The sequence below is a fragment of the Mixophyes fleayi genome, chromosome 3, assembly GCF_038048845.1.
Source record: "Mixophyes fleayi isolate aMixFle1 chromosome 3, aMixFle1.hap1, whole genome shotgun sequence".
NCBI lineage: Eukaryota > Metazoa > Chordata > Amphibia > Anura > Limnodynastidae > Mixophyes > Mixophyes fleayi.
Genome location: NC_134404.1, coordinates 344,349,623 through 344,377,295, shown reverse-complemented (window position 1 = coordinate 344,377,295; position 27,673 = coordinate 344,349,623). Strand labels below are relative to the sequence as shown.

At 49.6% G+C, this 27,673-nt stretch overlaps 1 protein-coding gene across 1 annotated transcript in view; it reads right to left on the bottom strand.

The window, feature by feature from the left end:
• ZFAND3 (zinc finger AN1-type containing 3) overlaps positions 1–27,466 on the bottom strand; it is a 132,956-nt gene extending 105,490 nt beyond the window's left edge. Inside the window, exon 1 of the mRNA XM_075204451.1 lies at positions 27,148–27,466. Coding sequence (XP_075060552.1) covers positions 27,148–27,218 — 71 coding nt within the window. The 5' untranslated portion in view covers positions 27,219–27,466. The remainder of the gene's footprint in view (positions 1–27,147) is intronic.
• Positions 27,467–27,673: the final 207 nt, after the last annotated feature.

Here is a 27,673-nt window from a genome sequence, read left to right as displayed (position 1 = left end):
AACACAATCGAGTTAACAGAGATGCTGGAGTGGGATCCAAACCAGAATATAAATACAAGTGTCCATTGGGTACGTCGCATCCAGCGACAACACGAAAAGTCCAGGGTAGGTTAGTGCCTAAGGAATTGGATGATGAATGTCCAATATTTCCAGGATGTTCCTAGGTAGGGATGGCGTAATGTCCGTTCGGATAGATAGTGCCAGTCGGAGGTGCTGTATCGCAGTGCGTTCCAGATTGGAACGTATAAGTGGAACTGGGAGTTCGGAACCGGAAGTGGTTTCTGATAAGCCGACGCGTTTCGTCACCTTGGTGACTTTTTCAAGGCTGGTGTATGTACGTGTCCGAAGGTTAAGCTTGTTAAATAGTAATTGTATTTTTAATCTTACGGTTTGGGAGGGGGGGGGGGGGAGATTTGATGACCTGGGGGAAGTTTTGGCACAACCCAGGTCAAAAGGGACCCTCCTCTGGTTCGGGGGTAGAGGTGCTCTTCCTCTTTAGTGTCTTTACATTATTCTGGGGCGCTTGGGTGAATAAAGTACCATTCCAGGCATTCCGTGAACCAAAAAAAATAAAAATTGGTCCACTTGACACAAAGCAAAAATAAGTGTCCATTGCTGAAAAATTGCCTCAAAAAAAAGAAAAGAAAGAAAAAAAGAAAGAAAAAAAGAAAGAAAAAAAGAAAGAAAAAAAGAAAGAAAAAAAGAAAGAAAAAAAGAAAGAAAAAAAGAAAGAAAAAAAGAAAGAAAAAAAGAAAGAAAAAAAGAAAGAAAAAAAGAAAGAAAAAAGAAGCACCCTTCAAACCAAGCCAAATAAATTGTTCTATAATGACATAAGTACTGAGACAGCCAGATACACTCAGAGGACAGAGTGTCAATGTGGCTCACACTCATCTGCAGACCTCACATAACCAGGAAATTGATTGGCTGACAGGTCGTCACCTCGTCAGTGACTGAAAATTTAAAGTTGCACAAGAAAAAACGCCCATCAAAAGAAAAAACTTTGCCCGAGTCTGCTCTTTAACCCGTTTAAATAAGCATTTTGCTCATGACTTTGCACCATGCATGAGGCGTTACTCTCACGCAAATCCTGCAAGCCATGGAGAACAATTGTGATGGTATACGCTCCCCCCGCAGTTATCTGAATAAAAAGCCACCATTTAGTGGGAATGTAATTTACCAGCAGAGATGATTAGAGCAGGTATCGGGCAGGATACCAAGCCTTCTGCATTTTACAGGAAAATAATTAGGGCTTAAACTCACAGCCGCTGTGCACTTGAAAAGACTGGCGGTCTGTTAGATTCAGGAGGCTTCAGACCCTCCACTTCCGGAAAAATCACTTCTCACAATCGTTTGCTGCTGTTTTGAGTGCATATAAAACGTCCTGTATTACTCGCTGTATAACTAAATGTATATAATTACCAGCCTTGTTGAAATGGGAGGCCTCCAAGATATTAGGAATCGGACTGAGGGTTTATGCTGAGCAGTTACTCTGTGAAACCATTACGCTATTTATATGGGGCAGCGCTCAATGCGATTCCCAGCTAACAGGGCCGGTAAAAGGAGAAGCTCTGCCAACGCATGTTTATCAAGTTTTCCATTTAGTGGACCATCTTTCTTAAAGGGGTACACACACTCCCGCGTCCAGGTTTATCGCAGTCTATCGTCTGGTCAATCCATTTCTGTACCAATGTTTTGTCACATTTCCCAGTGCGGAAACTGCCTGATCATCGACTATGCCAGAGAACAGGCTGGTGGCTCGGGGGAAGTTCTGCCCTTTAACAGCATTAATCTAGAATCACATATTTTCCTCCAAGCCGCAGTAGCAGCATTCATCATCCACTCCCTCTGTAGACTCAAATAAAACACTATTAAAGGACAGTTCTTTTAGGCTCTATGTGGAGTTATATCCCCAAAATTGTTAAGATAGAGTGTAGAAGTAAATGTAAAATACGTCTGTTTGCAGATGTGAATGTGATAAGATAATGTGTACAATGTACATTGTTCTACGATTATAGTCATCGATATCTGCCATGATGACGCTACCAAAGGGGGCAGAGTTTCCGATATACACCGTACTGAAAAGAGAATTCTAGGATAATGGAAATGTGTTTAAGTTCTCTTTGAAAACAGCAATATATAAATACCAGTCTAATTCAGGAGGGGAACGGAGGAAACAGCTTGGGTCTAATCTTAGAATGGATCTGCTTTTTATACATCACTTATTGCATCACATGGATATAGCACCAGACAGGAATGGAATTGGCATGCTGGGTATTTCATCTTATGGATTAAAACAACCATGGAATGTAAATATGTTATATGGTAATCCTACTGTATTTTAAGTCTGTTGTCTGGATGTACCAAAATGACTGTGGGTTAAAACACAATAGATAACATTCGGTTCTAGAGCTCTAGATAACGGTCAGGATGGCTCAGCAAGTATTATCAGGAGACATGGAACATGTGAGTGCCGCCCCTCTGCAGCCCCCGGCGAAAAAGGAACGCGCGAGTGCCGCCCCTCTGCAGCCCCCGGTGAGAAGGAACGTGCGAGTGCCGCCCCTCTGCAGCCCCCGGCGAGAAGGAACGTGCGAGTGCCGCCTCTCTGCAGCCCCAGGCGAGAAGGAACGTGCGAGTGCCGCCTCTCTGCAGCCCCCGGTGAGAAGGAACGTGCGAGTGCCGCCCCTCTGCAGCCCCCGGTGAGAAGGAACGTGCGAGTGCCGCCCCTCTGCAGCCCCCGGCGAGAAGGAACGTGCGAGTGCCGCCTCTCTGCAGCCCCAGGCGAGAAGGAACGTGCGAGTGCCGCCTCTCTGCAGCCCCCGGTGAGAAGGAACGTGCGAGTGCCGCCTCTCTGCAGCCCCCGGTGAGAAGGAACGTGCGAGTGCCGCCCCTCTGCAGCCCCCGGTGAGAAGGAACGTGCGAGTGCCGCCTCTCTGCAGCCCCCGGTGAGAAGGAACGTGCGAGTGCCGCCCCTCTGCAGCCCCCGGTGAGAAGGAACATGTGAGTGCCTCCTCTCTGCAGCCCCCGGTGAGAAGGAACGTGCGAGTGCCTCCTCTCTGCAGCCTCTGGCGAGAAGGAACGTGCGAGTGCAGCCTCTCTGCAGCCCCCGGTGAGAAGGAACGTGCGAGTGCCTCCTCTCTGCAGCCCCAGGCGAGAAGGAACGTGCGAGTGCCTCCTCTCTGCAGCCCCAGGCGAGAAGGAACGTGCGAGTGCCTCCTCTCTGCAGCCCCAGGCGAGAAGGAACGTGCGAGTGCCTCCTCTCTGCAGCCTCTGGCGAGAAGGAACGTGCGAGTGCCGCCTCTCTGCAGCCCCCGGTGGGAAGGAACACGTGAGTGCCGCCCCTCTGCAGCCCCCGGTGGGAAGGAACACGTGAGTGCCGCCCCTCTGCAGCCCCCGGTGAGAAGGAACATGTGAGTGCCGCCTCTCTGCACCCCCGGTGAGAAGGAACACGTGAGTGCCGCCCCTCTGCAGCCCCCGGTGAGAAGGAACATGTGAGTGCCGCCTCTCTGCAGCCCCCGGTGAGAAGGAACATGTGAGTGCCGCCTCTCTGCAGCCCCCGGTGAGAAGGAACATGTGAGTGCCGCCTCTCTGCATCCCCCGGTGAGAAGGAACATGTGAGTGCCGCCTTTCTGCAGCCCCCGGTGAGAAGGAACATGTGAGTGCCGCCTCTCTGCATCCCCCGGTGAGAAGGAACATGTGAGTGCCGCCTTTCTGCAGCCCCCGGTGAGAAGGAACACGCGAGTGCCGCCTCTCTGCAGCCCCCGGTGAGAAGGAACATGTGAGTGCCGCCTCTCTGCAGCCCCCGGTGAGAAGGAACACGTGAGTGTCGCCTCTCTGCAGCCCCCAGTGAGAAGGAACACGTGAGTGCCGCCTCTCTGCAGCCCCCGGTGAGAAGGAACACGTGAGTGCCGCCTCTCTGCATCCCCCGGTGAGAAGGAACATGTGAGTGCCACCTCTCTGCAGCCCCCGGTGAGAAGGAACACGTGAGTGCCGCCTCTCTGCAGCCCCCGGTGAGAAGGAACACGTGAGTGCCGCCTCTCTGCAGCCCCCGGTGAGAAGGAACATGTGAGTGCCGCCTCTCTGCAGCCCCCGGTGAGAAGGAACGTGTTAGAAGGTGGTCTACGCTTTCCCTGCTGGAAACTTAGAATCTATAAAGTCCAATTACCACTACCAGCAACTTAAAGTTTGTAATAGCTCCTAACAATTTTCATATTGAAAGCAGAGTGTAAAGAATAAATAGTACACTGGAGATTAAAGGGATATAAAAATGTGATATCTACAACTCTACACAGAACAGAATAACGTGCTAAACGCGCTCTATCCATGAACGATACAGGAATGCGCGAGACTCGAGAATCAAGCTTGCGGTGGGTAAACCCCACGTCCTCCTACAGGTACACGTTCCGAATCTTGGCCAGGAAATTGCCAGAACAGGACATAAGCCATGCAGCTAATAACACAGACAAATATGACACGGAGACGTTCAGCACACAATACCCTCCACAATCCTGCTTAAGTACATGTTGTTTGCAGTTTATTTTCAGAAAGCTGATGGGATCGGTGAATGAGGTCCCAGGAGTCGATCTGTATTTTTAGCTTCTACACACAAGCTATCCATTTATCCTCTCACCTTGTGTAATTCTCTCGCCTGGAAATTGCTGGGGAACCTGAATCCTGGGGGGGCAGTCAGCAAGACCTTACCCAGTGCTATGCATGTTATAACTAATATGTGCTTTGTGGTATTTAGGAGACAGACAAGTCCAAGACCCAGCTTAGCCTTCAGGGTTATAGAAAATGTCAAAATATCGCATGCTCGGTAAATGCCAAGTGTCCCAGTAACCTGGGATTCCCAAAACTAATGTATGGAACAAAGCATTCCCTGCAGACTAAGGGAGAGGGATCTTACCTGCGGAATACAGAGCAGCCAATCAGTTCAGTAGGAATTAACAGTGAGATCACTGACACATTGGGCAATCCAACACAAGCAAACCAATAAGACAGGGCAAAAAGCATGAACGTGATATTTTGTGAGTGTGATTACAGGACAGTGCCGTGTAGAAGAGAGAAATGGAAGATTTGTGCTTACAATGGTGTCAGTTAGAACTTGCACATGAAGTACATCTGCATTTACAAAAACAAAACAAGTAATCAAACTATATCCCCAGCAGAGACCACTAGAGGTATTGTATAAGCAGCCCATTTATCCAAGAAAATATAAACATCAATTTGGTTTGTATGCACAATACAGACGTGATCTGCGTGCAGAAAAGCCTAACACTGAGCTGGCAAACCCCAGGAGTCGGCCAGACAGTGTGTATCACAATTACTGCTGGCACCTAACATTTCTTTTTATGTTGAAGTCATTTCTATTACTGTCAATGGATGGATACATTCCCTGGCTGCTTAAAAGTCTCCGTCGGCTCCTAAATCAGACCGATGTTGTTTGCCCACTTCCATGACATATTATAAGCTCATAGGCAGGATCCCTGAACATGTGGTCTAATGTCTGCATACTGTCCGTCCCTCGGTCATGTCTTCTGCTACATTCACTCACTCATCTGTGCTACTTCTACATAACTGACTCATGTATTTGTGATTCTACTCACTGTATCACTTAAGTCCTATCTGTACGATTGTCTACAGAATTGTATTAAAATAATATTATATATGGAATGAAATTAAGCCCGATTTAGACCCACCTTGAATTTATTCCTGGAATAGCCAAATCTCTTATGCAAATAACATTTTCATCAGAAAATAACCTTCTTTCCCATGCTACAGTTGTTGCAAATATGTACAAAAGTAAACATAAGCCAACTTGTATGAATATATATATATATATATATATATATATATATATATATATATATATATATATATATATATATTGTCATTGACCTTATTACAGGTCTAAGACATGTCACAGTAAGTAAAATGTGATTTACCTACATGCATTCGCAGTTTCTTCCACAGCAAGAGCAGAAGGCTGACAAGGTGTCTGCAATTAAGAGGGGTTACAGACCATCTGGAGGGGACTTCTTTTAAAGGCAAAATAGGAGTGTTGCCTGTCAGTCACACAAGGCTGTGGGAGGAGCTTTAAGTATAAAAGACTGTGTGGTTCCTATGTTTATAGCAACCGATGCCAGTTAGTGGCCGGCTGGTAGTCAGGGAAACTGCCGTATAGCCAGATGTAGGTTGCCTGGTGTCGTCCAGACATTTGATGTGATATTGTAATGTAACAATAAAGCACCGTTTTCGATTTGCAACAAAAAGTTGTCTGTGCTGCCGATGTCTGCAGGGTGCTCCTGCAACAAGTGGTGTCAGAAAGTGTCAAAAGTGCTACAAGAAGGGCGCTTTTGATTTATATATTTGGAGACAGAATAGCTGGAAGTGTATGCTGTATAAATGGAGTAGTGAAATACTCAGATTATGACACATGGTGGTGTGATCGGGGGGATACAAGGTACATTAGCAGAAGGGCGATAGATAACAATAGTAAAATGTGTGTACAGGTTCATTTTCTTACAATATATTCCCATATATCTGCATTAAATTGTCTTACCCAGGTTTTACTAATAATATAAATAATGATTATCTTAACTTATTAGAAGAATGCATTTATTTCTTCTACACAGATAGGTGTGTTTCGGAACTATTGGGAAGGGGGGTACGAGGGGTGAAATAAATGCAGTTTGGGGGCACTGGGAGTGTGACCAGCTTTAGGAAAACAGGAAGATGAGTGTGAAAGGAAAGATGATGGTTTAGGAGGGATGTGGAAAATTACCCCTCAGTAAATGGCATTTCAATTAATGGCACTACCCTCACACCTACTGCGGCAGTTATGGGAACAGTAATACTCCTCTATAATTACTGATACTGCAATACCTGAGCTACCATCAGCCAATCATAGATATCAGCAGGCCACTAACTGTTAAAGGCAAGCAGCCAGGAACAGGTCTATCGGTAAGGATGATATGTCTAATCGGTTGAGAAACAACACAACAATATTGTTCTGGTTTTAATTCCTCACTAAATATATAAGTAAAACAATCATTACAGTATGTGAGGTTATGAATGGAATATATATCCGATAGGTCTCTTTTTTGCTGCTACTCAGCTTTCTGCAAGTCCTTACATCTCAGTATCCCAATTGCATTCTACTTAATGTGCAAGTAGCAAAGTATGACCATGGCCTAGCTGCATACCACTATATGTATATACATTTCATCTGCCATTCTGCAGCTCAGTTTGTTATCTTATCTTCATATATCTGCAGCAAGTTACTACCCTGCTCTGTGATAATACGCGGCATAACTTTGTGTTATCCGCATTCATATTGAAGGTCAGTGACTTCAGGGACTGACAGAGGCCAACTAACCTTCAAAAGGGCCACATATTAGCCTTAATTTCAATAATATAAAATAGATCCAAGGGACTGATCTGTAATAACATATCAGCAGGAACTGTAAACAAGCGTTACACGCTATAACAGACACATCAGACAAAGCAGATAGGTGCTGGGGCCGCAGTGAAAGGCTCGGAGGGTCACATGACGCACCCTAGGGTCGCCCGTTGCCCATCACTGTTCTAGGTCATGTATCAAAGTCGTCAATGAAACGATGGAAAATGTCAGGACCAGATACAGATTCCTGTGACACCTCACTAATAACGTTAACTGATTCTAATCATGTTCCATTTATAACCACCCTTTATCTTCAACCAGTCCCCTAGACCTAGTATTCCCATTTTATGCACCAGACTTATGTGGAAACGTACTGGATGCTTTACCAAAATAGATCGCATTAATTACGCTACCAAGACCCTGTTTGCAACTAATTTGCTCATAAAAACTAGTCAATTTGTTTTTTAGGCACAACCAGTCCTATTGTGTTATCTAATTACGTTCTATAATTTATTTCATAACCACTTTCCTCGGTATGTCCCGTTTCTGATTATGTTCTCAGTCTAAAAACTGGTATCACATCTGCTTTCCACCAATCTTGTGGCAGTGACCCGGTTAAGGGAGAGTCAATAAAAATAAGTCTATTAATTACTGAACTTAACTCCTTCAGTACACATGGGTGGAAGCCATCTGGGCCCAGTGATTTATAGGAATTAATCTTGTTGAGATGTAACTGCACCTTCTCCTGTATTGGACAAGTAACATTAAATGATGTGCATAGGTTATTGCTGCACAACCCATTTACCTATATCTTGGTACTTTTTCTCCTCTGTAAAAATGGACAAGGTATTTTTTATAAAGCTTCATTATTCCTTAGGGAGGGAGCAAATAATTATAGCTCTTCCCCTTTGCAAAGAACACAGGGGGTAGCTGTTATTTCCGGGCTCAGTGGTTAATCTCACAGTCCTGGTTGACTATTGGGGCTGTGTGCCATTTTGGTACGAGTGGAACGGCCAACCAAAAGCTGCATTCCCAGTCGTTGCTGCTCCCACTGGCACCCCAGCTCTGCAGCCATTTTAAAGTGGTGAACAACTGATCTCTAAACACTGCACTTTCTCTCGGCTACAATTATTTTCCTACTTTAGCATTTAGCAGCACATTATTTTATTTGGTTGTGTACTTGAAAAATGTTTTGGAATTATATTTGCTCTCTTTAGTGATCTGTTTTTTCTGCTTTAATTTTTGCTAACCTGATTTCCCTTTTACGTCTATTGCTACTTTGTATTTCCATAATGAGCTTTCAATTTCTTCTCATTTTAACAATTTGAATGTTGTCTATTTTCTGTTATTGTTTCTAATACTTATTTAACCAGATTGTCCACAACATTTCTAGGAATACAAGGCTGCTTTATGCTACACTGTTTTAAATAAAAATGAGAAACTTCCCATTTGGTGCTTTAAAGAGCAACAGTTTACCAAACAGCAGCGTTAATGTCTTCTTGAGGTTTAAACCCGCATTGTTTTTGCAGCTCCCTTAAAGAATGTTTTTTTGAAATTCAAGTCCCGTTACGCGCTGTGGTCACCTGTACATTAGGTGTAACATCGGTTCTATTAGATAGTGCCAAGGCCAGCACAGCGCCCCCTATAGATGCTTCGTTTACCACTGGGAAAAGTAGTTGTGTTTCAAAATGGATAAATATCAGCTTCCTTTGCCAGTACCATTAGTTTTATTGACCAAATTTATATCTGGTATTCTTCTCCCCAGCACCTGTCTCCCGAGAGCTCCACAAGAGCCGGGTGACAAACCAGTGTCTCCTATTATACAGACACAGAGCACTACAGCCAGCAGTGTTAGACCACTGACCAGTCTGGTCAGTCCTGACAGGTGTGGGCAATAATCTCCAATATTATTAAGTATTACCCTGCCCCCACCAGGCTACTTCTTAATGCCACCCGGCTAGCAAAAGTTTCTGGGAAGTACACTGTCGAGATTGTTAAGAAGGGGGACATTCTTTGCTGCCTTTTCAATATGTAATAAACATTGAATATCAATAGTTTATACTGGTGGTTTAAAACAACCCCCAATCATTACATTACTGGTGTCTTTTTTTCCATGTATCTATCCACACAGACTCTAAATTGCCATGTTTCACAGATATCCCCCGATTGGAAGATCTTAAACAAACATTAATATATACACAAACCCCTGCCCTTTCCGATCCTTCCTAATATGCTACATCCTTCCATATTCACCATCCAGCCAAGTCTCTGTTATACCCACTATATTACAATTCTCCACCAAAATCATTAATTCTAGTTTACGTATTTTGATTGGAAGACTCCTAGCATTTATCATATATTTACTGTCGTTTTATATGCACATCAACACCTCTTGTAGACCTTGCCCACAGTCCTCGCCTATTTCGCTCTTCCATGGCTACATTATATTGCCCACTTCTTCTATCCTCTCCCAAGTTTCTGGCTCACCTCTAGGAATGGGAGAAATAAGAGCATGATAACTACAAGACAGAATAGAGGAGACAGTGGTTAGCAGCCGCTCTTTCATTCATCGCTGTCCACAGAAACTCCAGTCTTACTACATCACACATTTTCTATGGATTCCAAGTTACAGAATAATAATAATAATATTACACATTTATCCTCATTAAATTGCACTAATGAATAACTGACTATGAATGCTGCCCTTCCTGTTTTAGAAAACAGTACAAGTGTAATGTATCATCATCATCAACTGATATAGCACCAGCAAATTCCATAGTGCTTTACAATTGGGATAATACAGTCTAATAAATATGAACCTGTGTAACACAATAAATCAGAGCCATACTCACTCTCCAGACACCTGTGTGGACATTGCTAGAACCTTGTATGTAACGGTGTGACTGGATCACTTAGAAATAACTTCTTGTATAAATTTATTTCAAATAGTGGTGCAGAGTGGCGATGTACAATACTAGAAACATACTGTTTTTTGTATTGGAAATGTATTGATTTCTGAAACATTATTGCAAAATTTGATGAAATTTGTTTTTATAAATTTACTAAAGGAAATCATATGCTAATTAGATCTTTTTCATCTGTGAGTGACTAATATGCCTGAATGCACAGGAGGGGATCATTAGCTTTTCATCCTGTGTCTTAAAGAGATAGAAAACTTGATTAATGTACCAGCAAGTAATTTGGGAAATCACAGATGGATGTAAATTCCGCTAAATTTAAATTGCGTTAAATACAAGTTTACAGAACATTACTGACTCTATACATTGGATGTAATATCTCAGATTTTGTGGTGCCAGCTAGGATCAGGGGTCTGGGTTACCCCTGCCAACATGCATCTCAGAAACAGCATATAAAGCTGTATTTTGTATTTTAACTGTATTATACCATCTGAATTTTTGGAGATCACAAGTACCTCTAACTAGTGTGTAAAGGCCCCTTGAGCAATAAAAGTCACTGCTTGAAGATTCTGCCCGACGTCTAGTGCCTGCTGTATCCTGTGACCAACAGATTACAGTTTACAATCTAATCCATTCCCCGGCTGTCCTGTGTTGAACCCAGTGTTTCTGTGACAAGACTCTGCCCGCTACCCAGCAGTCTTCATCCATAATATGCGGTTAGGAGGAAACAGCCAACCCAGAGCAAAGAGGCGCTGCAGCAGCTATACGAGGTACCCAGGGGTAAGCGGTTCTAGGTGCCATGAAGGAGCCTGGTGGTGGCAGCGAGATTCTCCTACAACTACTGTACAGTTGGCATTCAGTCAGTAAGAGTCTGATGACAAGGTGCCACCAGTAAGAGTGGTCAGTAACAGTCGGTGAGAAAGAAACAAAGATAAACTGTACAGGAAGAACATCCCTTCAAGCTTCTTCCACCTACAGACCGGGTGACAAAGTGAGGCCATCACAACGGACATATGAATACAGGCTCATGTAATAATTCTGTTCTACGGGGAGACAACGCTAAGTGCATGCTAACAAGTCCGATTCAAGGATAGGGAAAGTATTTACAACTGTTGTTGATCATTAAGAGAGAGACAATATGAATATACTTTATAACGGTTACATAGGGGCAGACATTATATTGAAACAATATAACTATAATATGCAGCCAAGTCAATACTGGGGATCAATCGTTTCCACGCCCACGGCCATTACCTGCGCTCACCCTGTGAAGGATCCGTGTGTATGTAACACAGAAAAACCCTCTGGTATAAATAGACTATAAGAACGTCACCCATTGGGCAGCTGTGTAGTATAGAAACCCATCTGTACCATCAGACAAACGGAACTAGAAACGATATATAAGTCCTGTGACAGGATGGACCGCCTATGCCACCCTGTCTGTTGTGTTGTTGGGAATCAGCTGGGATTGCCACGTCCTTTTTCTTTATCCCAAATTGCGCCAATCCTGTCGCAGTAGGAGGAGCATGCTGACACCACTAGGCTTCTTCACCGGCATCTAGAACTGGTTCCTTCTGTGTAACTGTCGCTGCTAGTGTAACCCCTAGCTGGGCACCTGGGCTGGTACGCCTGACCTCTTCCTTTAGACCGGGGTTGCTGTGGATAGTTCCTCCTGGCCTATCACACTGGCCAGAGCTGCAGGTAGCGGGCACAGTGTTGGTACTGGATGCTGGGTCCAAACCTCAGAACAGGTCGATAACGGATTACACTGGTCTAATTTAGAGGTCACAGAAATTACAGCAGGGTAAGTAGTTGTCAAAGCAGGATCTTTAAGCAGTGATGTTTTATTAGCTCAAGTGCCCTAATAAGGACAGGTACATGCCAGTTTGTGGTACTAGCGATCCTTCAAGAGTTACAGATGGAATGATACATTTCAAGGTCCAACAGGGCCATTTTTATACACATTCAGACACACCTTAGCAGGGGGTAAGATGCCCCCTGATTCTAGATGGCTCTGTAAAGACTGGTAAATAATATTCAATAATTATCATTAGGATGCAATATATCCTTTAACCGTGGAGCTAACGCAAATTAACTTTAACAAAATTTACTTCAAACTCCTGATTTCCTGAAACGGTGTTAAGTTTCCTATATTACTTGCATATTGCCTTAGAGAGATAGCTAGTCTAATAACCCTCTCCTGTCTTTCAGGCTAAAGAAAGCCACTGAGATGAAAAGGTCCAATTAACATGAGATTACCTGCCTTCAGACTGTTACACAAAACAAAAACAAATGTCCTCTCCTGGCACTGTCTCAGCAATAAATACATTTCCTATACAAAAGTGCACACAATATAATAAAAATCAGCACCTTTGCAATGATATAAATTAGTGCACTGCGCTAAATATATTTAATCAATAAATTGTGTGTGGCCGGGTTCCCCAAGTACTGACCACCACATTTGTGTGGCGGCCATCTTGAAATGGTCTCCTGCACCGGGAGGGTTAATATCGGCATCGGTGGAGTAAAAGCCCCAGCGTTGGGCACATGCCCCCTGCCACTAGAAGCAATGTTAAAAGGTGTTAAACTCTCTGGGTTGATTCACGTGCAGGCTGCATAATCAACCCAGATTGGTTAAAGGGACAGGAGGAAGGATTACCTCCTGCAAAGCTAGTAGCCAAAAATTGTATAAAAAAAGCGCCATTTTGTATTAAAAATCGTTTTTCTTCCATCTGACCTGATCACTGGTACCGTCAACCAGTGTGAGAGCAAATAAACATCACTTGCTTCAAGGACCTGCTTGGAAACTTCTCTATGTGGAAATTCCTGTGACCTACAGATTAGACCCAACTCTAATCCGTTCCCGGCTGTCTCCGAAGTTTGGACCCAGCTTTCCGGTACCAATGCTCTGCCCGCTACCCAGCAACTCTGGCTACTGTGATAGGCCAGGGGGGATCCATCCACAGCACCCCTGATCCATAGTCAGGGTAATAGGTCAGGGGTACTAGCCCAGCAACAACAGCATAGGTGTACGCTAGCAGCGACAGTCACCCAGAAGAAACCCGGTACTGGATGCCAGTAAGGAGTCCAGTGGTGGCAGCATTTGCAAGCCCCTCCTACTGCGGTGAAAGGGCGCATTTGAGATAATGAAAGGAAACGGTGGCAAATTAAGTCCAGACGGTTCCCAGCAGTAACAGACGGTGGCATAGGCGGTCCATCCTGTCACACTAAATGATCCAGAAACAGGTCCCATGATGAAGATATGATGGAGAGATCTCTGACTGAATGGAGACTTACAGCTCAGCCTAGGTGTTCATCTGCCTTAGCCGTGCTAAACACTAGGTCACATAGTAAATATGTCTTGGAAGGCGAAGCTGGGAACACAAGAAAGCATGTCCTGCGTCGTCACCCTTCCCGACACCGTGTCAGAGCCGACACTCCACACAGGAAACTTCCACCCGATTCACAAACCTTTTACCCAGACACTAAACGTGGCAGGAATCAAACTGCTCATTAACGTGTCTGACATAACGTGACATCCCAGGTAGAGTCTGTGCATATAAACAAGGGAGGATTTCACCGTCGGCTGGGCCTAAGCCCCAGTTATAATGAACCTGTTTATGACAGCTGCTCAGTATACACAGAATAACTCACATTAAAGCTACACTATAAATAAATATTCTCTCTCTGGACTCTTCTGTAAGTTGCAATTTATTATATTTCTATTTTTGTGCAAGTACTTCTAATTATTTTCAATATGTTATCATCAGTTGTGTAATACATCCAATGTTTCTGTTTTGATATTGATATTGTATTTTAAATTACTTTTTAAATTACTTTCAACTCATTTGTTTTAATTGTTAGAGGTTTATTTAAACTTTTAATCCATTTCTATTTTTAATATTTGTAATTAGCCGTCATACAGATTTGTTCTCCCCCAGATTGTATGTAATACAGAAGGTTTATATCATTGATACACTCCTCAATGCATATAAATGCTATTGGTGTATATTATATACACTAGTCTGCATGTATTAGAGCCACGGCATATACTATCTAAGCCTTCTTCTGCTTATTGAGGACTAGGTGAGGTCGTACTTCCATGTGCTGCCAGTTCCTCCCATCTGACTGGTCCCTGAGGATTCCTGGGGGGGGGAGATTCAGCGCGATGTGCCGCCAGTCATCACTTAGAAGTTCAGATCGCACATTGTCGCCTATTAAGGAATACCGTTTGGGGCAGCACGGTGGCTCAGTGTCAGGCCGTAGGCCTACCGAGGACTATAATAGAGCAGAACACTAATCGGTATTAGCACAACTGAACTAGCAGGTGCGGAGTCTTACGTACCCCTGGTATTCGGCAGGGACCCAAGCAAGGAGGTTTGGACTTCGCTGCACAGGGTACGCAGGTCGCGGTCCTACTAGCCAGTTGCCAGTGTAGTGTAGAAGGGACCACAAGCCAATCGGGAATGCAAGGTACAAAGGAGAACCCAGAGGAGTAGTCAACAAGCCGAGGTCGCAGAACAGTATGGGTCACACAGATAATAGGATGGGCGCCAAGCCGGGTCACAACGGAGAGCAGGAACAGTGGAAGCACAATAGGGAACAATGGAGCAGGAGAACCAGGATGCTAGGTATAGAACCTGTTACTCTGGCACCCTAATGGCGCCAGAGCCAGGTTTAAACAGGACAGGTAAGGAGGTGATTGGAGGAGCTAGGAGGCGGTTATCCAGCGAGACAAGTAGCGTCCCGTTGCTAAGCAATGGGACGAGGCAGAGCGGATGCGCCCGACAGGCCCAGAAACGGAAGGGCGTCTGTTGCCTAGCAACAGAGCGCTACGGCCCGGAAGGAAGGCGTCCGTCCCCGACTGACAGGGGATCAGCGGGGATGGCGCCTGACACTCAGTGGTAAGCATTTCTGCCTCACAGCACTGGGGTCATGAGTTCAATTCCCGACCATGGCCTTATCTGTGTGGTGTTTGTATGTTCTCCTTGTGTTTGCGTGGGTTTCCTCTGGGTGCTCCGGTTTCCTCCCACACTCCAAAAACATACTGGTAGGTTATTTGGCTGCTATCAAATTGCCCTTAGTCTCTCTCGGCCTGTGTGTGTGTAATTTAGGGCATTTAGACTGTAAGCTCTAATGGGACAGGGACTGATGTGAGCGAGTTCTCTGTACAGCGCTGCAGAAATAGTGGTGCTATATAAATCTGATTATGATGAAGGAATCTCCGCTCATTTTCTGTGCACCTCTATGGAGTGTCCCAAGATGCTCTACAGTAGTCATGCCCCCTGACTAGGGAAGAGGCAGAGACGCCCCCTGTGTACTTCAGGACACATATATGTAAATGATTTTGGTGCTAGGGGAGGAGCATGAACTAGAGCTCCGCCTGGGAATAAGGGGAGAGGGACGAGTATACAGGAAGAGCTGGAAGGTGTCAGACACTCAATGGATCAGAGGAAGGAACATTCCAGGTAAAATGCCACAATTATTCTTAACATAGTAATCACCACATTATACAAAGTATATTTTACGTTTTAGGTGGAGCTGTTCTTTCATTTATAGAGTGTTATTCAGTCTTCCCTCTAACAAACATGTTTCCTGGATATAAACACCAGGTGTTAAACTAATAATTAAAGTGTATGACAAGTCCGACATTACTCATCAGGCAGATCCATCTGTCATGTACAATACAGCGGTATCCCAGGAATGAACAAGCACAAATCTAAACACAGGAGCAGAGTATAACTTCTGCAGCATACCGGACGGATGAGGAAACCGCGTTATAAGGACACAGCTTAGGCACAAACACCACAAGTCTGCAACATGCAATGCACAGGTATATTATATATTTATTCATTCACCAAGGATGTGAGCAAAATCTTATTTAATCTAAAATATATATATTTTAGAAGCTCTTCCCATAGCTAGCATAACTGTGAGTTTCCCCGATTTTGTAAAAATGCCTAGGGCGCCATGGACCCTAGCACCGGCCCTGTCTAGGACAGTGGTTCCCAAACTTTTGCAGTTCGCGGCACCCTTAAAGTCTCCAAATTTTTCCAAGGCACCCCTCCAAAATAATTATTGAGCAGTCCTGTTTTAGAAGTAGTTGGGTCAAAAAATTGTAATAAGTATTTAGGTCAGGACAGAAATACTTATTTAGTTGTATGCAAAAATGCCCCCTCTGCATCCAGACACTCTGCCCCCTCTGCATCCAGACACACTACCCCCTCTGCCCTCTGTCACCCTGTCCCCCCCCTCCTCTGCTCTGTCACGCTGTCCCACCCTCCTCTGCCCTCTCTCACAATGTCCCCCTCCTCTGCCCTCTCACACGCTGTCCCCCTCCTCTGCCCTCTCACACGCTGTCCCCCTCCTCTGCCCTCTCACACGCTGTGTCCCCTTCCACTGCCCCTCTCACGCTGTGTCCCCCTCCACTGCCCCTCTCACACGCTGTGTCCCCCTCCACTGCCCCTCTCACACGCTGTGTCCCCCTCCACTGCCCCTCTCACACGCTGTGTCCCCCTCCACTGCCCCTCTCACGCTGTGTCCCCCTCCACTGCCCCTCTCACACGCTGTGTCCCCCTCCACTGCCCCTCTCACACGCTGTGTCCCCCTCCACTGCCCCTCTCACACGCTGTGTCCCCCTCCACTGCCCCTCTCACACGCTGTGTCCCCCTCCACTGCCCCTCTCACGCTGTGTCCCCCTCCACTGCCCCTCTCACGCTGTGTCCCCCTCCACTGCCCTCTCACACGCTGTCCCCCTCCTCTGCCCTCTCACACGCTGTGTCCCCCTCCACTGCCCCTCTCACGCTGTGTCCCCCTCCACTGCCCCTCTCACGCTGCGTCCCCCTCCACTGCCCCTCTCACGCTGCGTCCCCCTCCACTGCCCCTCTCACGCTGCGTCCCCCTCCACTGCCCCTCTCACGCTGCGTCCCCCTCCACTGTCCCTCTCACACGCTGTGTCCCCCTCCACTGCCCCTCTCACGCTGTGACCCCCTCCACTGCCCCTCTCACGCTGCGTCCCCCTCCACTGCCCCTCTCACGCTGCGTCCCCCTCCACTGTCCCTCTCACACGCTGTGTCCCCCTCCACTGCCCCTCTCACACGCTGTGTCCCCCTCCACTGCCCCTCTCACGCTGTGTCCCCCTCCACTGCCCCTCTCACGCTGTGTCCCCCTCCACTGTCCCTCTCACACGCTGAGTCCCCCTCCACTGCCCCTCTCACGCTGTGACCCCCTCCACTGCCCCTCTCACGCTGCGTCCCCCTCCACTGCCCCTCTCACGCTGCGTCCCCCTCCACTGTCCCTCTCACACGCTGTGTCCCCCTCCACTGCCCCTCTCACACGCTGTGTCCCCCTCCACTGCCCCTCTCACGCTGTGTCCCCCTCCACTGCCCCTCTCACGCTGCGTCCCCCTCCACTGCCCCTCTCACGCTGTGACCCCCTCCACTGCCCCTCTCACGCTGCGTCCCCCTCCACTGCCCCTCTCACGCTGCGTCCCCCTCCACTGTCCCTCTCACACGCTGTGTCCCCCTCCACTGCCCCTCTCACGCTGTGTCCCCCTCCACTGCCCCTCTCACGCTGCGTCCCCCTCCACTGCCCCTCTCACGCTGCGTCCCCCTCCACTGCCCCTCTCACACGCTGTGTCCCCCTCCACTGCCCCTCTCACACGCTGTGTCCCCCTCCACTGCCCCTCTCACGCTGCGTCCCCCTCCACTGTCCCTCTCACACGCTGTGTCCCCCTCCACTGCCCCTCTCACACGCTGTGTCCCCCTCCACTGCCCCTCTCACGCTGTGTCCCCCTCCACTGCCCCTCTCACACGCTGTGTCCCCCTCCACTGCCCCTCTCACGCTGTGTCCCCCTCCACTGCCCCTCTCACACTGCGTCCCCCTCCACTGCCCCTCTCACGCTGTGTCCCCCTCCACTGCCCCTCTCACACGCTGTGTCCCCCTCCACTGCCCCTCTCACACGCTGCGTCCCCCTCCACTGCCCCTCTCACGCTGCGTCCCCCTCCACTGTCCCTCTCACACGCTGTGTCCCCCTCCACTGCCCCTCTCACACGCTGTGTCCCCCTCCACTGCCCCTCTCACGCTGTGTCCCCCTCCACTGCCCCTCTCACACGCTGTGACCCCCTCCACTGCCCCTCTCACGCTGCGTCCCCCTCCACTGCCCCTCTCACGCTGCGTCCCCCTCCACTGTCCCTCTCACACGCTGTGTCCCCCTCCACTGCCCCTCTCACACGCTGTGTCCCCCTCCACTGCCCCTCTCACGCTGTGTCCCCCTCCACTGCCCCTCTCACGCTGTGTCCCCCTCCACTGTCCCTCTCACACGCTGTGTCCCCCTCCACTGCCCCTCTCACGCTGTGACCCCCTCCACTGCCCCTCTCACGCTGCGTCCCCCTCCACTGCCCCTCTCACGCTGCGTCCCCCTCCACTGTCCCTCTCACACGCTGTGTCCCCCTCCACTGCCCCTCTCACACGCTGTGTCCCCCTCCACTGCCCCTCTCACGCTGTGTCCCCCTCCACTGCCCCTCTCACGCTGTGTCCCCCTCCACTGCCCCTCTCACGCTGCGTCCCCCTCCACTGCCCCTCTCACGCTGCGACCCCCTCCACTGCCCCTCTCACGCTGCGTCCCCCTCCACTGCCCCTCTCACGCTGTGTCCCCCTCCACTGTCCCTCTCACACGCTGTGTCCCCCTCCACTGCCCCTCTCACGCTGTGTCCCCCTCCACTGCCCCTCTCACGCTGCGTCCCCCTCCACTGCCCCTCTCACGCTGTGTCCCCCTCCACTGCCCCTCTCACACGCTGTGTCCCCCTCCACTGCCCCTCTCACACGCTGTGTCCCCCTCCACTGCCCCTCTCACACGCTGTGTCCCCCTCCACTGCCCCTCTCACGCTGTGTCCCCCTCCACTGCCCCGCTGTCACCATCCTCTGCTCTCTGTCCCCCTCCACTGCCCCGCTGTCTCCCTCCACTGCCCCGCTGTCACCATCCTCTGCTCTGTCCCCCACCACTGCCCCGCTGTCTCCCTCCACTGCCCCGCTGTCACCATCCTCTGCCCCGCTGTCACCATCCTCTGCCCCGCTGTCACCATCCTCTGCCCCGCTGTCACCATCCTCTGCCCCACACCAGCCATAAAAAAAAAAAAAGAACACAGAAACTTACCAATCCGTCGGGCGCCGGGACCCAGCAGCCTCCTCTCTCCCGCAGCTTGTTACTGACGTCGATATTCAGTGACAGCTGCGGGAGAGAGGAGGCTGCTGGGTCCCGGCGCCCGACGGATTGGTAAGTTTCTGTGTTCTTTTTTTTTTATGGCTGGCCCGCGGCACCCCAGTGACAGCGCCGTGGCACCCCTGGGAGCCGCGGCGCACACTTTGGGAACCGCCGGTCTAGGATATTGGAACCCCTCAGGTTTGCTAGTTAGGACAAGGGTGAGGCCAATATTAAAAATAATTTCTTTTAATTTCTTAACTAGTCCAAACGTTCTTCTGGGCCGGCACAGAACAGTTACCGGCTCCCCTGTAACAGAACCGCAAGGGGCAGAGACTCCCCGAATCTTACTGTGTAACAGATACAGGTTACCGAGTTAAAAAAAACTCTTGTTATACCCGTCTGCTTCACAGCAAATGTGGTTTTTGGCATTATTCATCAACGAACAACGAATTGGTTGTAACCCACAAGGTGCATTATATTACAGTGCATTGGATAGAACAGAGAATGATTACTCTATTTTCAGAGGTTCCGTCCATGCTTGGTCATTACACAGGGTTTATCTTAAATTACTGTGATGTAACCTCTTTAATGTACTACACATCAATCTTCCTCAGCATCATTTGAAGACCGTTTGTACGCTGTACTGAGAATATCTGCCACTATCAGCCCCTGCCACATTGGAGCTTACAGTCTATATTCCCTACCACACACAATGTATTTGGAGCGTAGGATGAAACCTGAGCACTGGTAACGCAGGTCAGAATCCAGCTCATGATCTCAGTGCTGTGAAACAGCAATGCTAACTACTGTGCCGCCAAACTCTTTCAGACAATAAAAATCTTGAATCCCCAAATGCGGCTATGTAGCCGTTCCGTTGGTCAAGGCTACCGAAGAATCTGCTCCAAGGCCCAAAACATCACTTACAAGAAATGCTCTAGAGTAGAAAAAAGTATTTCCATTCACAAGTCAATCTGAACTCAAACGAATACAACAAGCATCGTGCAGCCACTACAAGGAGATTGTCACTAGTACACTCGTGGCACGAAGGTTCCGGGGCCACATCTAAAACATTATTATTATTATTATTAATATTTATTTATAAGGCGCCACAAGGCATCCGCAACGCGCCGTACAGAGACAAACAAAATCACAATACAATGGGAGACAGCACAGTACAGTAAACACAGCAACTCAGTACGCTCAATGCACAGCTAGAGAGGGCGGGGAAGGGGGAAGGAGGATCCGCAAACGACGGGGCACAAGAAGGAGGGCGCGGAAGACAGGGAGACCCCCAGGGGGGAGGAGGGAGCGAGAGTGGACGTAGGGTGGAGGACCCTCGAGGAGGAGGGCTAAGTAGCTGGAGAGCAGAGTTAGAAGTGGTGGAAACAGGAGGAGAGATGGCCCTGCTCAGAGGAGCGTACAATCTAAGGGGAAAACATGAAAGATATGCGTAAATTTTATTAGGAAGCTGTCGGAACTGAAGATATATGGAATAGGCGGTGATCTGCTAGTCAGTGTTAGGAGGGGCTGCTAACTTTAGGACCACCTCAACTTAACCTGCATGATCAGCGAGCCATGGTGGTCTGGGTGACTCTTTACTACCAGCAACACTGCAAAAAGGTAAATAAAATAAATGTGGGCTGCCACGATGGAAGAGGAATACAGACAGCGCAGCATTTAATGGGCTTAAACCCCAGCACACGGGAGAATGTTTTGGGTTATTTTCCCATGAAATATAACAAATGAATGTATTTAACGTATGGGCGCAGCGGCGCTGGCAGGTAACTGGCCCATAGTGCCAGAAAGGGTTATGTCCTGGCACTGGGAGTATAAATATATTTATTTTCATATGGCTCATGTATTGATTTATAAGGTAATATGCCATGGTGGAGGAAACTTATTTTCAGAAGAAAGGAAATCCCATGCTAATTGAGTATGTTAAAAGCTAGGAGACTATTTGAATAATACAACAGCAAGTAATTTGGGAAATCACAGATTGATGTAAATTTTATTACGTTTAAAATTGCGTTAAATCAAGGTTTAGAGAATAATTTACCTCCTGATGCTAAACATTGAATGTAATATCTCAGATTTTATGGTGCCAGATTGGATCGAGGGCTGGGTTACCCCTGCCAACATGTGTCTCAGAAACAGTATATAAAGCTGTATTTTGTATTTTAACTGTAGTATACCATCCGTAGTTCTGTATGATCACTAGTACCTCTAACTAGTGTACAAAGGTCTTTAAAAGGGACCTTTGCAAAATAAACATCACTGCTTGAAGATTCTGCATACTGTATGCTGTGACCAACAGATAAGAGCTTACACTCTAATACATTCCCAGGCTGTCCTGTGTTGAACCCAGCGTCTGTGTCAACCCTCTGCCCGGTATCCAGCAGTTCTGATCCATAGTAAGCGGTAAGTCGGTACCAGCCGGTAAACAGCAGCTATACCAGTTACCTAGAGGTAAGCCGTTCCAGGTGCTGGTGAAGGAACCTGGTGGTGGCACATGAATTCTCCTACAACTATTGCGCAGTTGGCATTCGCCAGTCGGCGAGTGTCTGGCGGCCGGTGACAGCAGCAGGAGTGGTCAGTAACAGTCGGTTACTGACGGTGAGAAAAAGTGACCCAGATAAATTGTGTAACATCCCTCCTCCTTCCCAGGCTGGGTGGCAAAATAATCCCATCCGGTCACACCATCTAATAGTCATGGAAACGGAATTCGCCAACACACAATTGGACTCTTAACTTCTGCCAACTTTCAAGAACAGCTCTATGAGCTGTACTACGGGGGTGACTGAATAACACTCTATACACACATGAACTCATCATTACATGACTCTGCATCATAGCCTCTAAAGTGCAGTTGTCGGCTACAAAATGAAGGCAGCCATGAGGATGCCTGAACCAATAGTAACGCCCAGGAATATTCATTCAGGCCAAAAATGTCTGGATCCAGTGGGTGAAAGCAATAAGTAACACTTGGGAATGGAAAACAGTCATGTTACGTAATGCATCTGTCCTTAAAGTTAATCCCTCTTCACATCAAGGAGTCTTGGGATCAATGTCCTACTTGTGAGGCCTTTCATGTAATAACCAAATAAATATGTAGAAATAAAGCACTTTTTAATCACTTGTTGACTGATATTTTAACTGATATCAGTGTAGCTTAGCACCTAATTATACAATTCTCATTCAGCATCCTCTCATTGTTCTAACACACTTGACTCAATCACATCTGCAATATAGCTCATTATATGCTGATTAATAAATTCTGTAGCTTAATAGTTCACTTTGCAACTAGCCACACAGGCTGCAATATGTAACAATTGGCTGGATATCTAAGCGTGTGTAGCCCCAACACAACCATGATGTCCTATAATAACCCTATATAAAATCTACTGGAGCATCATCAGGCATGGTGATACAGGCAGTCAGACCATCAGGCATGGTGATACAGGCAGTCAGACCATCAGGCATGGTGATACAGGCAGTCAGACCATCAGGCATGGTGATACAGGCAGTCAGACCATCAGGCATGGTGATACAGGCAGTCAGACCATCAGGCATGGTGATACAGGCAGTCAGACCATCAGGCATGGTGATACAGGCAGTCAGACCATCAGGCATGGTGATACAGGCAGTCAGACCATCAGGCATGGTGATACAGGCAGTCAGACCATCAGGCATGGTGATACAGGCAGTCAGACCTCTTTCGGGCCTGTCTGTCATTTACCAACCACACTAACAGGATTCAATGACACCAGTCAACATTAAGCCACGCAGCCAACCTGAGACACAGCCATGCTGGACTCGGATCCTCTTGCTCAGCCCGACTGAAATCACATTTGGAAGAGTAAGCATGACTGGAGAGCCATTTCTTCCAGCTAGCTTTGTGTGTTAATGTGAAAATCTCTTATAACATGTAATAAATGGACATCAACCCATAACCACTTCACACCTCACAGATTAGGTATACATGTACGTAGAAACGGAGGACAACATACAGAATTAGCTCAGAGGAAGTAAGGAAGAAACTTGCTTGACTCACATTAAGACAATGTAGTTGATCGCCCAGATTATATTCAGATTACCAACGACTTTGACATTCTAAAGAGCATACTATCTGTTTTAGGGACACATACACTTTAATATTTGTACACACCACACGGAAATCCTGTATATTGCATTATGTCCACAAAATAGATTTGTAAAGAACTGTTTACTAAGGTGTACCCATCACATCATTTATAACTTAAATTATGATTTTTACCATAACGTTTAATGAACACAAATGCAGGGAACTTCGCTAAATGGGTCACCACTGATATAGGTAGGTAGTGTTGGGGCTTCCAGAAGGGCAAAGGGGGCACTTATAAATGCAGGGAGATAAGGGGATAGGTTGGTGATGATGAAGTCATAGTAGTAAATAGGTGGTGCAGAGATATCCTCTTGGCTGACCTGGTATGGTGGGGGGACCATGATATACTCTCACTAAATTAAGGTACACCTATGATATGAGGTACCATAAGTGGTAATGGGGTAACTTCACTAAGCAGTGAATGGGGGATCTGTACAGAGATAATGCACCTTCACTATAATAGAGGTGGTAATGATATACTATCAGTAAGACAGAGGGGGAGAGGGATGCCCACATGGGTAAAGGGAAGACATGCACTCGCTGGACTGATGAAGTAGCTTCAGTATAAGAGGTAATGAGGCACCCACCAGAATAGTCAGTGCCCTTCCTGGTGGGATGTTTGTGTTGAGGACAAGGTATGATTGGTTTGTTGATATTAAGGTTTCCATGACATTGAGTATGGGGGCGTTAGGATGGCGAGAGTTGTAATGGACGCAAGGTGACCACTGATAGATGTGGCACTGCAGGGGTTAAACGACCATCTCCTGACTTGGCCTGATGCTGACAGACAATGCAGTGATGGGGTTGGGGCGACAGATGTGACACTGTAGTGGTTAAGTGACCACACTCCTGCTACTACCTGGTGCCCCGAACAGATCAGGCTGTGGAGTTGTTGGGCGGACAGGGCACTGGAGGGGGTGATGGTGACAGATGGAGCACAGCAGTGTGGGGAGGGGTTGACAGGGCACTGCAGGGGGGAGGGGGGGGGGGGTGACAGGGCACTGCAGGGGGGAGGTGACAGGGCACTGCAGGGCTAGTGGTAACAGCTGGGGTGACAGGGAACTGCAGGGGGAGGGTGACAGGGCACTGCAGGGGGGAGGTGACAGGGCACTGCAGGGGGGGAGGTGACAGCTGGGGTGACAGGGCACTGCAGGGGGGGTGACAGGGCACTGCAGGGGGGGAGGTGACAGCTGGGGTGACAGGGCACTGCAGGGGGGGAGGTGACAGCTGGGGTGACAGGGCACTGCAGGGGGGGTGACAGGGCACTGCAGGGGGGGAGGTGACAGCTGGGGTGACAGGGCACTGCAGGGGGGAGGTGACAGGGCACTGCAGGGGGTGTGGTGACAGCTGGGGTGACAAGGCACTGCAGGGGGGGTGACAGGGCACTGCAGGGGGGAGGTGACAGGCCACTGTAGGGGGGGGGGGTAATGACAGCTGGGGTGACAAGGCACTGCAGGGGGGGGGGGGTGACAGGGCACTGCAGCGGGTGGAGGTGACAGGGCACTGTAGGGGGTGTGGTGACAGCTGGGATGACAGGGCACTGTAGGGGGGGTAGTGACAGCTGGGGTGACAAGGCACTGCATGGGGGGGTGACAGTGCACTGCAGGGGACGACAACAGGGCACTGCAGGGGGGGTGGGGACAGATGGGGTGACAGGGCACTACAGGGGGGTGGGGACAGGGCACTGTAAGGGGGGGTGACAAGGCACTGCAGGGGGGGTGACAGGGCACTGCAGGGGGGGTGACAGGGCACTGCAGGGGGTGTGGTGACAGCTGGGGTGACAAGGCACTGCAGGGGGGAGGTGACAGGCCACTGTAGGGGGGGGGTAGTGACAGCTGGGGTGACAAGGCACTGCAGGAGGGGGGGTGACAGGGCACTGCAGCGGGGGGTGACAGGGCACTGCAGGGGGGGTGGGGACAGCTGGGGTGACAAGGCACTGCAGGGGGGGTGACAGGGCACTGCAGGGTGGAGGTGACAGGGCACTGTAGGGGGTGTGGTGACAGCTGGGGTGACAGGGCACTGTAGGGGGGGTAGTGACAGCTGGGGTGACAAGGCACTGCATGGGGGGGTGACAGTGCACTGCAGGGGACGACAACAGGGCACTGCAGTGGGGGTGGTGACAGCTGGGGTGACAAGGCACTGCAGGGGGGGACAGCTGGGGTGACAAGGCACTGCAGTGGGGGTGACAGGGCACTGCAGGGGGGGTGACAGCTGGGGTGACAAGGCACTGCAGGGGGGGACAGCTGGGGTGACAAGGCACTGCAGGGGGGGGACAGGGCACTGTAGGGGGGGGTGACAGCTGGGGTGACAAGGCACTGCAGGGGGGTGACAGGGCACTGCAGGGGGGGTGGTGACAGCTGGGGTGACAAGGCACTGCAGAGGGGGGTGACAGTGCACTGCAGAGGGGGGTGACAGGGCACTGCAGGGGGGGGTGACAGCTGGGGTGACAGGGCACTGCAGAGGGGGGGTTGTGACAGTGCACTGCAGGGGGGGGACAGGGCACTGCAGGGGGGGCAGGGCACTGCAGGGGGGGCAGGGCACTGCAGGGGGGTGGTGACAGCTGGGGTGACAGGGCACTGCAGGGGGGGTTGACAGGGCACTGCAGGGGGGGTTGACAGGGCACTGCAGGGGGGGTGGGGACAGCTGGGGTGACAGGGCACTACAGGGGGGGGGGGGTGACAGGGCACTGCAGGGGGGGGTGACAGGGCACTGCAGGGGGGGTGGGGACAGCTGGGGTGACAAGGAACTGCAGAGGGGGGGTGACAGTGCACTGCAGAGGGGGGTGACAGCTGGGGTGACAGGGCACTACAGGGGGGGTGGGGACAGGGCACTGCAGGGGGGGGGGTGACAGGGCACTACAGGGGGGGGTGACAGCTGGGGTGACAGGGCACTACAGGGGGGGGGGGGTGACAGGGCACTGCAGGGGGGGTGACAGGGCACTGCAGGGGGGGGTGACAGGGCACTGCAGGGGGGGTGACAGGGCACTGCAGGGGGGGTGACAAGGCACTGCAGAGGGGGGGGTGACAAGGCACTGCAGAGGGGGGGTGACAGTGCACTGCAGAGGGGGGTGACAGGGCACTACAGGGGGGGTGGGGACAGGGCACTACAGGGGGGGGGGTGACAGCTGGGGTGACAGGGCACTACAGGGGCGGTGGGGACAGGGCACTGCAGGGGGGGTGACAGGGCACTGCAGGGGGGGACAGCTGGGGTGACAGGGCACTCTAGGGGGGGTGGGGACAGGGCACTGCAGGGGGGGTGACAGGGCACTGCAGGGGGGGACAGCTGGGGTGACAGGGCACTCTAGGGGGGGTGGGGACAGCTGGGGTGACAGGGCACTACAGGGGGGGTGGTGACAGGGCACTCTAGGGGGGTGGGGACAGCTGGGGTGACAGGGCACTACAGGGGGGGTGGGGACAGGGCACTGCAGGGTTAGGTGACCCCTACTGATCTCAGCAATATAGAAGGGGCGGGTGCCCGGGTCTCTTACCCCCAGAATCCGCAGGGGCAGCGCGGGGGAAGGCTGGGTGGCTTGCTGCGCTCACTGCCGGTGTCTCCCATGTCTGAGGCCGGGTCCAGGGGGAGGCTGCGGGGTATCCGGGGGACGGGGCCTGGGCCGCTTCTCACTACACCAAGGCCGGGGCCTCCGCACCGCTCGCTCTCCCGGGTGCCCCTGAGCTGTCCGGGACCCTCACAAGATAAGTGCCGGGGAAAGGCAGAGACAACACGGAGACTCTGGGGCGACCAGTCCGAGGATCCAAACCGTGATTCCAGGCCGGTCAGCTGGAGGCGGAGCGTACCAACAGCAAAATGGGGGAGTATCCACCCTAGGGCTCAGTCAGTGACAATACTATCTGTGGCAAGCCACACATGTTAAGATAACAGCACATTACGAGTAAATAGTATTTTCATATATCGGTAATATCTGAGATACAACATCAATTGTGATAATCATAGACGAACGATCTGTGCGATCACCCCTCTTTCAGGAATGGACGAGTCCGCTGTGGAGTCTT